Source organism: Anas platyrhynchos, chromosome 3, assembly GCF_047663525.1.
Source record: "Anas platyrhynchos isolate ZD024472 breed Pekin duck chromosome 3, IASCAAS_PekinDuck_T2T, whole genome shotgun sequence".
NCBI classification, from domain to species: Eukaryota; Metazoa; Chordata; class Aves; order Anseriformes; family Anatidae; genus Anas; species Anas platyrhynchos.
The window spans coordinates 21,780,835-21,795,055 of NC_092589.1; the positions used below are offsets into that span (position 1 = coordinate 21,780,835).

The 14,221-nt window shown below is 38.2% G+C and overlaps 1 protein-coding gene across 1 annotated transcript in view; it reads right to left on the reverse strand.

The window, feature by feature from the left end:
- The window catches only part of USH2A (usherin), a 410,836-nt gene that overhangs the window by 243,920 nt on the left and 152,695 nt on the right, over positions 1–14,221 (reverse strand). The window contains exon 22 of the mRNA XM_072035514.1: positions 5,446–5,576. Coding sequence (XP_071891615.1) covers positions 5,446–5,576 — 131 coding nt within the window. The remainder of the gene's footprint in view (positions 1–5,445; positions 5,577–14,221) is intronic.

The following is a 14,221-nucleotide window of genomic DNA, read 5'->3' on the forward strand; positions in this document are numbered from 1 at the left end:
CAGAATGCACTGCATTGAAGATCTCTGTATGACATTTTACTGAGAACCACCTGAGTGACTTTGTGATTATATTCAAATATCCTGTTGTGAAATGGCTTGTTATGCATTTTGACACAGATAGGGAACCAAATCTGGAGTATTTTGCTGAGCCATACAGTAAATCTTAATTTTTAGAAGCATTCAGTAGTATATAAATAAAATGGAATCTCTGTGGCTCTTCATGCGGATGTTTACATTCATGAACACATGTACAGAGATCACAGATATGGATTCTCAAAAATAGGTAGCAAAGTCATAATGTAAATACAATTCCACCAATGGGATTTTTTGCAATTGTCAAATTCCTACCAGAGAGAAGATAAATGAGTACTGAAGTTTTGCCAGTGCCAAGCCGCAAGGCACCATTAGGATTTATAGCTAGGATTCAATCTTCCTTTTTTTCTTGGAATAACAGGTCACCCTCAGACTCCATCTACTACTTTGCACATGAAATAAAAGAAACTCGTATTCCTCTTTTTGCTGGCAAGTTTAGTAAATAGATCATCTTCTAAAAGAAGATCTGGATTGAATTCCCTCCATTACTAGGAGAGGAATCCTGACACACTCTCTTCAGAAGACTGTCCTAAGTCACTAGGAAAAATGTATTTCAGATTAGCATTAAATTTCCACTGTTAGTGATTTCACTTTGTATAACATATTCAGTGCTTCCCTGGGGAAGAAAAAAAAAAAAAAAGTGAACAAATTACCTGCAGCTTCAGTGGTAGGTTTAAAGAAATTACGATGAGAAGAAACTCACAGACAGCTGAAGGTTTGCAGAAGCACCAAGCTCAGAGGAAGGCCTGTGGAACAATGTAACTATGCAGACAAGACCAAGGAAGGGATCAGTTAGAAAAGAAACTCATGCCTCCTGAAGAATGAGTAGAGGCCAGCAAAGAATGACAACAAAGGAATAAGAAAGGAGGAGAGCAGACAGACAACATAAAAGGAAGACAAAATAGATGGTCAGACTAGATGAATGATAATGTACATAAAGTTTAGAGAAGTATGAATGGACAGGACGAATACTTGAAATTCACACTTAGAGAAGAACAAGTTATGTTTCTGAAAGTTCCCCACTAAGAGTTGGCAGGACTATCTCCAGAGCACATACAGTGAAGAGAGAATGTACTGCTTATCATGAGCAGATATATACAAGAATGCTGAAAGGGACTAGGGGTAAAGATAATTAACCTGTGACAGGACACAGCTGTAATGGAGTACAGAATATTACACCAAGTTGCTATAGATAAAAAGCCACAGACATGGATGTCATCAAAAGAATGTTTGCACTTATTAATAGAAGTGTACAAAGGTAGGGCCATAAATGTTTATTGTATATGTCATGACTGTAATTAGAGAAAATGATGCATATAACCTGGTTAGGAAGCCTTATGATATCAATAAGAAGCAATTAAAATATTTGCATTCAGATGCAAACAGCAATACACAAATGAAGGAATGAAAATTGCTATAGAACGTGATATCTGACATTATAGGATAGGAATAGCAAATAATAGTAAGCAGTTACTTACATTCAAGAAACTACAGAATTTTGTTGCATGGACAGAAAGATGGCAGAAGAGATGACAACAGTCAGTTACATTGAGAAAGGAACAACTGAGTTGGAGGAAGGTTATTTAGTAATATTCACAAGGTTCAATCACTATTATTTCCTAGAGAGTTGAAGCTCAAAAAGCAGGGTTATCCCATGAAACTTGCCAAGGACACAAACTTGGAAGGCTTCATTAATACTTAGAAAAATTTGAATACCCTTGCAACAGGAATGTTAAGGGCTGGCACACTGAAACAGAATTAGGTTTAATAATACAAAACATGAACAAGAATTTTCACTGCTACCTGGGAGCCCATTAGTTTTCAATGACAGAGAAAACCTTGGTTGCATTAACTGGCCATAGGATCACCACAAGGTGTCAAGTCACAGAAAAGACTACACCATGATGTGTTCAGTAGCAACAGGAATGCACTAGTATCTTTGAACAAAGCACTCGTGGCATTCTTCCTGAACATTGCATAGATTCAGTGGAGAGGGAGAATTAAGCACAAGAAAGCCAGGGACCTTTATGTATTCTTCTCTTCAGTATATATGAACTACCATAACTATAAGGAAAAGGTCTTTCATGGCTATATCTAGGTTTTTAGCTATAAATCCAAGTAGAGGCTAAAGAATTGAGGAATAAAGTTATGAAATTACCAAGATTTAGGTGTTTAAATGCATTTTGTGAAACTAGTCTGAATCTTCGAGCATAGAAATTCCTTGTCTTTTCTCAGTATTTGCCACTAGTTACATGGCAAATGAGGAGAAAGAACTCCTTATTTCAGATCTTCCTGGAACTGTTAGAGACCAGACTAGTTCATGCACTGTGGAAAGACCCCACATTGCTAATTAGAACTGTCATTTCCAGAAGGCTGTAAAGCAACCATTATGGGACCTAAACGCATGAGAATAAAGTTTGATGTATTTGTGCTCCTACAACACCAACTATAATTCAATCCTAATCCAAAAAGAAACCTTTGGACACTAACACATTAATACATGACAAAATTACAGTACTAAAACTCCAGTACAAATATGTCAGCAGAAGACTGACCTCTACAGTCCTTTTGATAAGACCTTGGAAATAAGCGCCCTACCTCTGTCTTTTCATCTGTTTCAAAGGAAAACCTTCAAAGACATCTCTGTCTCATGTCCATGAAGAATACATGTTTTAACTGTTCCCCAAAAGGATGGTACAAAAACAAATCTGGAAGCAGTGGAGGCATTAGCAGTGATTCCTCCTTATGTAATAAGGGGAAGCTCTGGGAAGCAGCTTTTCTCAAGTGACAAATCAGCTACCAGCTGAGCTCAGCAAACCACAGAAGCTGCTTGAATTGGTGTCAGAAATGCTGAAACCCAGCACTGTCAGAGAAGGGAAGAGAGCATTGGCCCAAAGAACCAGTTTTATGAAAAAACGTTTTCAGAGAAATTACAAATGAGAGCAGAAAGCACAGGACAAAATTCAGACCCTATTCTAAGCTCCTCTGTGGGAAAAAAAAAAAAAAAAAAAAAAAAAAAAAGGCAGCCCCAGGTGCTTCTCCACCCCTTGCTCCACTCCCAGAACTGGAGACCATGGCACCATCAGTCGATCCTTCCCAATGAGTAGGAAGAAGAGTAAAGCAGCAAGACAGAAGGCAGTCCCATAGAAAGGAGAACAGGAAAAAAAGGAGATATGCTCTAGAAGATGGATGGACATAAGAAACTAAAAATTCAGATCTGATCATCACTCTCAAACCAGAACCAAGTAGTGTGCATAAAGCCATTGCTCAATAGTTTTAGTTCTGTCTTTCATTCATTCTTAAGAATACTATAGCCACTAGAAAAGACATGCTTAAAAATATCAAAGATGAATACAGATTTAGTTTTAGGCCCTCTACAATCCATTGGCTCCCTGTCATGACATCCATCTCACACTAGCCTTCGGACAGCACCATGCCTCCTCTACAGATCGTCCATTTCTGAATAAAAGGTTCATTGCTGCACACCACTTCTGCATGTTCATGGAGCACCAGTGCCTGTTCCATGTCAGAGCTCAGGAAGCAAAATGGATTGTAACATCTCTAAATCCACACCTTTTTATACTGTTACACATTTCTATTCAACTCCTGGAGCAATAGACACAATGCCAACCACATAATTAGGCACAACTGAAGATGTGGCTGATAAAGTGACCCAGCCCTCCAGCAACACTGGAGCAGCTGTAACTCTACAGAAATGGTGCATGTAAATGGATACATATGATACCAAATTGTCAGTATCATTAGAAAATCTGATTAGAAAATTAGAAATTAGAAAATGCTCACATTGCATTTATGAAATTGTCGTGGTTCCGCTCAAGTGGGCAGCCGAGCTCCACCACAGCCGCTCTCTCACTCCCCCTCTTCAAAGAGGAATGGGGGGAAAATACATGAAAAGGGCTCAAAGGTTGAGATAAGGATGAGAAAATCACGCGGTAATTATTGTAACAGGCGAAACAGACTAGGCATAAGGAGATAGTAAGATTTATTGCTCATTACTAACAAGCTAGAGAAGTGAGAAACAAAGGAAAGAAACCAAAAGCACCTTCCCCCCCCATCCACCCTCTTCCACCTCCTCCCCCTGAGCGGCGCAGGGGAAGGGGGGTTATGGTCAGTCTACAGCACTTCTTCTCTGCCGCTCCTTCTCAGTCACTCTCGTCCCCTGTGCTGTGGGGTCCCACCCATGGGATACAGTCCTTGATGAACTGATCCGGCGTGGGCTTCCCACAGGCAGCAGCTCTTCCAGAACTGCTCCAGATATGGGTCCGTACCACGGGGTCCATCCCAGGAGAAAACTGCTCCAACCTGGCTCCCCCACGGGCAGCAGCTCCTGCCAGGTCACCTGCTCCTGTGTGGGCTCCTCCTCTCCACAGGCTACAGGTCCGGCCCGGAGTCTGCTCCGGCAGGGGTCTTCCACAGGCGGCAGCCTCCGTCGGTGCAGGGCCACCTGCTCCACTGTGGTCTCCTCCACGGCCTGCAGCGTGGAACCCTGCTCCACCGTGGTACTTCATGGGCTGCAGGGGGACATCCTGCTTCACCATGGTCCTCACCACAGGCCACAGGGGACTTCTGCTCTGGCGCCTGGAGCACCTCTCCCCCTATTTCTTTACTGACCTTGGCACCTGCAAGGCTGTTCCTCACTCCTCTCACTCTCCCAGCTGCTGTGTGGCGCAGTATTTTTTTCCCCTGTCTTAAATATGCTCTCACAGAGACGCAAAACATCGCTTATTGGCTCAGCTCTGGAAAACAGTGGGGCCCTTATCAAACATGGGGCAGCTTCTAGATCCTTCTCACAGAAACCATCCCTATGGCCCCCTGCTACCAAAACCTTGCCACATAAACCCACTAAAGAAATATAACCAACTTTGTAATTATTCATGAGAAGATCCACTTTTGTAGTGCACAGAAAACAGAAAATACCCAAATAGAAATGTAAGGAATGTGATCTTATTTTTAATTTTTGTAGATTTTATTTGATATTTCCCTGATTTCTTTTGTCTTTGCTCTAGTCATAATTGCTGGAAGTCAGAGACTACTTCCATCACATTGATAGCAATAAGATGTCAGTAGGGAAAGACAGTCTCGAGACAGGAGGCTTAGGAATGAATGACTAAAAAATATAAAACCTTTATTTACAAATTCAAAAACTAATTCTTTCTAGCTGTTCGATATATTGCTACTTTAAGTCGTAGTGGTGTTTGATGGTACTGACCAAAAAGAGGAAAAATCCCCCAAATCTCCAGTTAACTAAGGGCTCTGAAGAGCCAGTTAACTTGAACCGTTTTAAATAAATAAATAGGTAAGTAAGTAAAGAATCTTGTTTTTTTGGTGTACCTGTGGATCAAAGAGAAAGTAAGGACGCCCACTCCTCAGTTGAAGTGCAATATATTCCTCTTGATTCCCAGGTGATGCAGAGAAAAAAATTAAACCATCAGGTTCCTGGGTTTTAAATTTCACTTTAATACCTGGTTAGAAAAAGCAAACAGACAGTTAATACCAAAGATGATTTTTATGTGTTATGACAGTGTAATTACAAACAAAAAGTTGACTTAAAACCAGCAGTAAAATGGTAAACGAAAAGCTTGGTGTGGAAGTTTTGTCTACCTAAAACCTCTGTTAGTCATTGTAGAAGAAATTCTCATAAACCACACTGAGTCAGTCTTTGAGAGAACTTCAATGATTTCAGAGCTCGTACTCATTGGTTAAAAAAAAAATAAAATAAAGATATTCATGCTTTCTTAAGAAAATATAATAAATATAAGAACAGGAAAAAATATAAGAACAGGAAATTTTACATGTTGATTTCAATATACACCCTAACATTTCTATCAGTAAAGAAGAAATGAGGTTACTAAACTGAAGTGTTTCTAAGAATCAAGTTTTTTTGGTTCCAAGATACATATATCTCTCTGTATATTTATACACCATGGCACCTACGTGAACAAATAACACCTGGAAAAGAACAAGCTTTAATAAAAATTGGGAACATCCCAAGGAATAATTGATGAACTATGCTTAATTAAGAACTTTCCAGATCGTTATGAATAGTCTGCATTTGGCTCCTGATAAAATGTTGCCTCAGCACATGAAATGTCATTCAAATGGCATACAATAAAACATTTTTTTTCCTACAAATAAAATACCCCCCAAAAAAAATAAAAAAGAAAAACAAGCTAATTAAACAGCTCCTACATATTGCTGTCCACAGTATAAACTTTCTCAGTAACAACCTAAAGACATATTAATGAAAGAACTTATAAATGATGTATCCCATTTTCAAAAGCACAACTATGAATAAACAAGTTTTGGATAGCCACCAGCCTTTTATGACTATAATGACTTTCTTTTTAAGATCCTAGAAAATCATCTGACAGAAACAAATCAGAAAACTACAAAACCATAGGCCCATTGTGGCAGAATTTTTCTAATGCACAAAACCAGACAGTGTATGGTGGATCTGTGCTTTTACTCAACTAATTTTTATTTTATTTTTTTTTTTTGCATAGGTAAACAAAAAGGCAGCAATAGAAACATCTACCTTTTTGTCTCAACTTCAAAAGTATAACATGGAACATACATTCTACACTTAAAGAAACACCGGAATAATGCCTTTAGTGAATACTGGGTGATATAGTCCATATATTTTCTGAATTACATTACAGTTTGTCTCACAATCCATGTATATTCTAATAAATAAATAACAATTTTGAACAGCAATGGTAAGGTAAATCTGACTATAGATGCCAAATGCAATTAGGCAGATGATCAGCACAGAAGTATTTAGCAAAATTTAAGATCCACCCCTTTATTGAACAGATAACAAAATAACCAGGAGCTGCTAAAAATCCGACTCTATAAAGAGTCTGCTAAGTCCCTGGAGTTAACATTAACGCAAAGACATCTCCTTCCAGAGCCATTTATTTATCTGACAAGATCAAAATACAGCATGTAACATTGTATTAAAATGATTCTAAATGTATCATCTTCATGCTAAATTTTTATTTATCTACTTGGTCTATTTATTACCATATCTCTCTCTCACCACTTTACACAGACTTCTTATCCCTTTTTCTCATCCCACAGTCATGTCACAATTGACATCTCCAGAAGAGAGTGGAAGCAAATGTTTCTCAAATTCCCAATCAAATTCATCCTGATAGAGCGTGATTCCTTTCTCTTTTTCCATTTCAGCAAGGGATAGGTGGAAAAAGGAGCAAAATTTCTAGCGCTCTTTCATGGTAAAAAGAAAATATTGTCTTGTAAAATCATGCAGTTGTTGGGTGACTTGGAAGAAAGTGGTGAAAGGGCTAGTGAGAGGAGGAAAAACACATCTCTACTATATCCAGAAATTTTCCAGTAACACTACTTCATTCATAAACTATACACTTCCATGACATTTCTGTGTAAAATGCTTTTTACAGAACAGTGTAGTCTATTGGCATTTACTGAACTATCATACTACTTGGTCTTTTCACACACATTTAACCATTTTTGCCAGGCAGAAAATTGCAAATGATGATTTTTTTTTTTCCTTATAGACAACTTCTATTACAAATATATATATAAATTTATATATATAATTCTGATGCACATTCATAGTAGATCATGCTTGTTATTATCTATACCCATAAAAAATATCCTTTGACCCTGTTTCTTAATCATATAAATGTTTTTACGTAATACAGTATCATGCACACATCACAGAATGGTTGATGTTGGAAAGGACCTCTGAAAATCATCTACTCCAAGACCCCTGCCGAGCAGGATCATCTAGAGCATATTGCACAGGATGGCATCCAGGAAGGTTTTGAATATCTCCAGAGAAGGAGACTCCACAACCACTCTGGGCAACTCATTCCAGTGCTCTGTCACCCTCACAACAAAGAAGTGCCTTCTCACACACATGAATCATTCTCTCTTAGAAAATGAAAATCAGTCATGCTATTAAAATGCCTGCAAGATCAATTGTGTGCAACTAACACCAAGCAAATTAAATAATAAAAATAAAATAAATAAACAGTATCCATACATAAGGAAAAGAGAGGGAGCATAGCTTTGCCTGGCTCAGACATCACTACTGCTGTTCTTTGGGGTTCCATCAGTATCAGCACCTGCTGTAGGGGCTGACTGATGGCTGGCCTATAATTCCACACTGGAAAATACAGCTAATTTAACAAGATGCCAGTATTTTTGTCAATCTTCCAAAAGACATTTCTGAAGACCAAAGGATGCTTCCTTACACCTAATTCAGAAGAACATCTGCAAAGGACATCATTGAGTTTCCATAAAAACATCAATATTTTATAATATTGATTGTTAGAAAAAAAAAATTATATTGTTCATAACAGTAAAGTTGCAGTAGTTCTTGAAGTTTTTAAATTATATACATTATAGCATTATATATATATAATGTGTATTATATATATAAACAAAATATATATTATATATAATATACATTATAGCATTATAAGCTTTCTTTCTCCTTTGAATAATGAAGAGGTGGCTTACAAAACCTTAATTCCCACCTATAAAACTGCCATTGTTTCTTATAAAGTTTTGATGAGTCAGAAATCTTCATTTTCATTCACATGAAGCAAATTCTTCTAACTTCATTTGTCACCTTTTGCAGAATTCAGAAATTTTACTCCTTGAAATTCAGGTATGTTTGGAGTTTCTCGTGAGATAAGGAAGTTCATAGTTCATATATTCTCTAAGTACTTCTATGCCTCAGTATTAGTGCTTTCCTGTATTTATAGAAATGAGTAAAATGGAGAAATCAAATACTGTGCAAGTTGATGTCTCACTGACTAAATTCTGCAAACTTTGCAGACACTTGTTTTGAGGAAAAAAATATGCCACCTGTAAAAAACACCACAGCACAAGAGAAGAAATTGAAGAAATGCATCCTAAACATGATTGGATTATTTTAAAGCCTGTTTTTCAATGGAATTAATACTTTTATCAGGAGTATCCAAATTAAAAAAAAAAAAAACTGAGGCACTGAGCACTGAAAGTTGGTCTTCCTTAACCTAATCACATATAGCTTTCATTTGAAAATGTGAAGTTCCAAAGAACTTGAAAACCACAATGGATCATCAGTAAAACTCTATCCCCCATTATTTTGGGGGATAGATTTTGCAAGACAGTTTCTCTTTCTCAAAGACTTGCCTTCGGTATGCATTTCTAAACCTTAATTTTAATCTTTAATATAATAGATAAATATAAACATAAACATAATTTAAATTAAATGAAACAATGATATTACAATTACTTCTGTAATTTGTCACATACAGAAACTGCATCTCAGCCTTGGTATTAAATACTGGCTGTAAAACATGACCAGCTGTGGGGCACAGTACCAATGTATTTTTAATCAACCGAATCTTGAATTGCAACTGAAGAATTCACCCAATATGCCTCCTTATGCAACAAAAATGACTGGTTCACAACATGTTGTTATCATTTCTGGGATTAAAAAAAAAAAAAAAAAAAAAAAAACAGGAAATTTCACTAGAACAAGTTAAACATCCATGTACATCATTCAAATAAAATCTTAAATCCATTTGATATTACAGTCACAACTGGAGAAGCTGTCAGAATATCTTTAGTTATAATTAAATTACATCAATTTCTTTAATTGAATTAAATTAAAACAGTATTGCACAAAGTGCAATACAAGCAGTGTCCAAAGTGAACAAAAAGACAAAAGTAAGAATATACCCTAATAAAAGGACAAGTAGTAAATTACTACTTTATTATTAATTCTTCATAGTATTCCAAAGCATCTTAGGGCAGAGTCTCTCCTTCTGACAGGATATTCTGTCCTAGTTTCACAGATGACACGTTCAAGTTAGCAGAGGAATGAGGTTTAAGTAACCAAACAGGGGCATTTTAAAGGCATGAAACTGAGAAGTAATACCAGTATGCTATTCTGTGAGTGTACACAGTTTTAAGAGTTCCTTTTAGTAACAGACTAAAATTAAATATATATATTTATATATGTATACACTGTTACTATAATATCAGATGAGCCAGAACCCAGCTCTTTGTCTAACACAGAAAACACATATGAAATGATTTTAACACTATCTCTTTTCCTCTTTCGTGTAAGTTTACCATGTTTGAGGACTTCAGCAGCAGTTCAGATTGAGACTCAGATTCATGTCTGGGTTCAGATTCTCCCGGTGCAACTCAATGCAGCTGGCAAGGTCTTCATAAAAATATTTAACAGGCATTATTTTGAGTTGAGAAGTGCCAGTTGTTAGTGAGGGGAAGACAATGAATAAACTAGAGCATTTTCCCCCGGGACTCCTCGACCCTGGAGGGAGGAGAAAGAGTCTGGGAAGTAGAGATCTCCCCCCTTGGTGAAAAGGGAGTGGCTTGGGAGTGTCTGATTGGGCTCAACACACACAAATCCATGGGTCCCGATGGGATGCATCCACATGTGCTAAGGGAGTTGGAAGAGGTGATTGCCGAACCACTCTCTATCATCTTTAAAAGGTCCTGGAGAACAGGAGAGGTGTCTGAAGATTGGAGGATAGCCAGTGTCACTCTGGGCTTCAAGAAGGGCAAGAAGGAGGATCCGGGAAACTACAGGCCAGTCAGTCTCACCTCTGTCCCTGGAAAGGTGTTGGAATAGCTTGTTCTGGATGCATTCTCCAAGTAATCGGAAGAGAAGAAGGTTATGAGAAGACAGCATGGGTTCACCAAGGTGACGTCATGCTCAACCAACTTTGTTGCCTTGTATGATGGCATCACCAGCTGTGTAGATGGGGGGAGAGCGGTGAATGTAATCTACCTTGACTTTAGCAAGGCTTTCGATACTGTCTCCCATGACATTCTGATAGCAAAGCTGAGAAAGTGCGGGATAGAGGAGTTGACAGTAAGGTGTGTTGAGAACTGGCTGACTGGCTGAGCTCAGAGGGTGGTAATCAGTGGCGCAGAGTCTGGCTGGAGTCCTGTGACTAGCGGTGTTCCCTAGGGGTCGGTGCTGGGTCGTCTTGTTCAACATCTTCATCGACCACCTTGATGAGGGAATAGTGTCTGCCCTCAGCAAGTACGTTGATGACACAAAGCTGGGAGGAGTGGCTGGCTCGCCAGAAGGCTGTGCTGCCATTCAGTGAGACCTGAACAGGCTGGGGAGATGGGTAGGAAGAAACCAAATGAGGTTTAATAAGAGCAAGTGTAGAGTCCTGCACCTGGGAAGGAACCGCATGTATCAGTACAGGCTGGGGGATGATCTGCTGGAGAGGAACTCTGGGAAGAAGGACGTGGGGTCCTGGTGAACGACAGGTTGACCGTGAGCCAGCAGTGTGCCCTCGTGGCCAAGAGGGCCAATGGGATCCTGGCATGCATTAAAAGGAGTGTGGCCAGCAGGTCAAGGGAGGTGATCCTCCCCCTCTACTCTGCCCTGGTCAGGCCTCACCTGGAGTACTATGTCCAGTTCTGGGCTCCCTGGTACAAAAAAGACAGGGATCTCCTGGAAAGAGTCCAGTGCAGGGCCACAGAGATGATATGGGGCCTGGAGCATCTTCCTTATGAGGAAAGGCTGAGAGACCTGGGTCTGTTCAGCCTAGAGAAAAGAAGACTGCGAGGCGATCTCATCAATGTGTATAAATACCTGAAGTGTGAGAGACAGAGGGATTTTGCCAACCTCTTTTCAGTGGTTTATGGGGACAGGACAAGGAGTAATGGTCACAAGATAGAGCACAGGAAGTTCTGCATGAACATGCAAAAGAACTTCTTCATGGTGAGGGTGACAGAGCACTAGAACTGGCTGCCAGGGAGGTTGTGGAGTCTCCTTCTCTGGAGATATTTAAGGCCCGCCTGGACGCCTACCTGGGCAGCCTGCTTTAAGGAACCTGCTTTGGCAGGGGGGTTGGACCCAATGATCTTTCGAGGTCCCTTCCAACTCCTTCAATTCTGTGATCTCCCACATTAGAACATCATATACTAACAATCTGTAATTACTACAGCAATAAACTCACCTTAAACATTTTTTCTGACAAAATAATAAGTTATAGGGTTGGGTTTTTTGTTTGTTTGTTTTGACTAGAAACTTTATTCACATAAGCTAATGAGGTTTTGCTTCCTGTGAAACATCTTTCAAAATCAACAGAATTGAAAAAAAAAAGCATTTTAAAAATGCAAAAAAAAAAAAAAAATCGCACTATTCAGAATCTGTATTTTGACTTTTTACAATTTTGAGTGGGAGAATTAAGGTAGGGGCAGAGGTAATTGAAGACATCTACAACAATATCTGAGAGATTTTCAGAGAAGTGAGTTTAAGATTAATCTTAAGTGTCCTATGTACGCAGCTAAAGCACTTGTAATGTACCCTTCTCTACAACTGGATATTCAGAGTCCAGCTCAGAAGAGCCAATATATACAAGTTCTTAGATGCAACAAATACTTAGAAGCTGCTACAAGGCTTAATAGCCCCATGCCACTTCACAAAAACCTATATAAAAATGCATAACCAAACCTGTCCAAAACTGTCAAGAACAGCCATACAGACAGAGCTTACAGCAGCATTCTGATATTTAAAGGGGGCCTACGCATAAGCTGAGGTGGAACTCTTTATCACAGTGTGTACTGACAGGACACAGAGTAATGGCTTTAAACTAAGAGGGTAGATTTAGATTAGACATTAGGAAGAAATTATTTACTATGGGGGTGGTGAGGCACTGAAACAGGTTGCCCAGGGAAGCTGCAGATGCCTCATCCCTGGAAGTGTTTCAAAGGCTAGGCTGGGTAGGGCTTTGGGCAGCCTGGTCTGGACAGGAGTGTCCCTGCAATGGCAGGGGAGTTGGAACCAGATTGGTTTTGATTGGAAACCTTAAAGACATTCTATGATTCTACAAAATATATGTCCAACCTAGAAGCTGTCAACAATACCATTAGGTAACTTTTCATAGACCTATCAAATCTCAACCCAAACGTATAAGACTAAAAAGTAATAATAATAATTCATACCCTAGAGTATTATGGACATTTTCTTTGAGGACCTAAGAAATGATAAAAGGAAAACAATTTACATTGCAGTTAAAAAACAAACAAACAAAAAAAAAACAAAAAAAAAACAACCTTATTATTTGGAAAATCACAAACCATTATTAGAAATGAATTTTGCATCATCTGTGAAACATGTATTTTCAGAGCAATTTCTCCAAGAAACCCTATTTGTGTTTCCATTTTGTTTAGATTATTAAATGGAACAGTATAAATAATTAAATAATTGTATATTCCAAACATATGAACAGAAAGTTTTGGCAAATAAAGTGATCCATTCATGTTTATTACAGCCCTTGTTTGCACATAATGACACCTAAAATTTATAGAAATTGTATATAAAATGTTTGAATGTAGCACTAAGCTATCACCACTTCTTCAGGATGACAAACTTTAAGCACTTCCTTAACACTAAGACTGCTTAGTAATGCTTTTGCCTAATCAAAGTAAATTTTCCCACAGAACTTGTAAAACAATTCCTTTTTAACTGGAGGGGAGATAGATAAGTAAAATGCTCAGCTAACTGGAAATTAGTTCAATAAATTGTTCGATTTTGGTTTCAGCGCATATTTCATGAAACCATACCACCTTTTATGCTACTATACACTTCCATTGAATTAACATTTAGTCATTATTCATTCTTTGTGAGAGAGATTCTGCATGATACATATTACCCTAGCTAAAATACATTAAAAAAAAATAAAATATATTTGCATCAGAAAATACATCTTTCAAAAAAAATGGCCTTACAAAAATGGAAAACCTATTTTCACATAACAGACAAGAGAACTGGAGGAGATGAAAGAGCTCAGAAGACACATTCCTAGACATGATCATGAAAAACCTCTGCTGAATGTAGGGAGTTTACCAGAATATATGATGGCCTATAGGTTTCTGTATTCTATTCAGAAAAGGTGGAAAGTGATTTTCCAAATCTGTCGATCTTTTGTCGTGCTGAGTACAGGAAGAGGCTCCATATTTTACCATTATCTTAATGTATTTGAAAATATTTTTGAAGTTCATCATCACAAATATTAAACTGATTTACTAATTTTATCAGTCAAGTAAATGCTGTCCATTTCTAAGTTGCTTTGTTTTT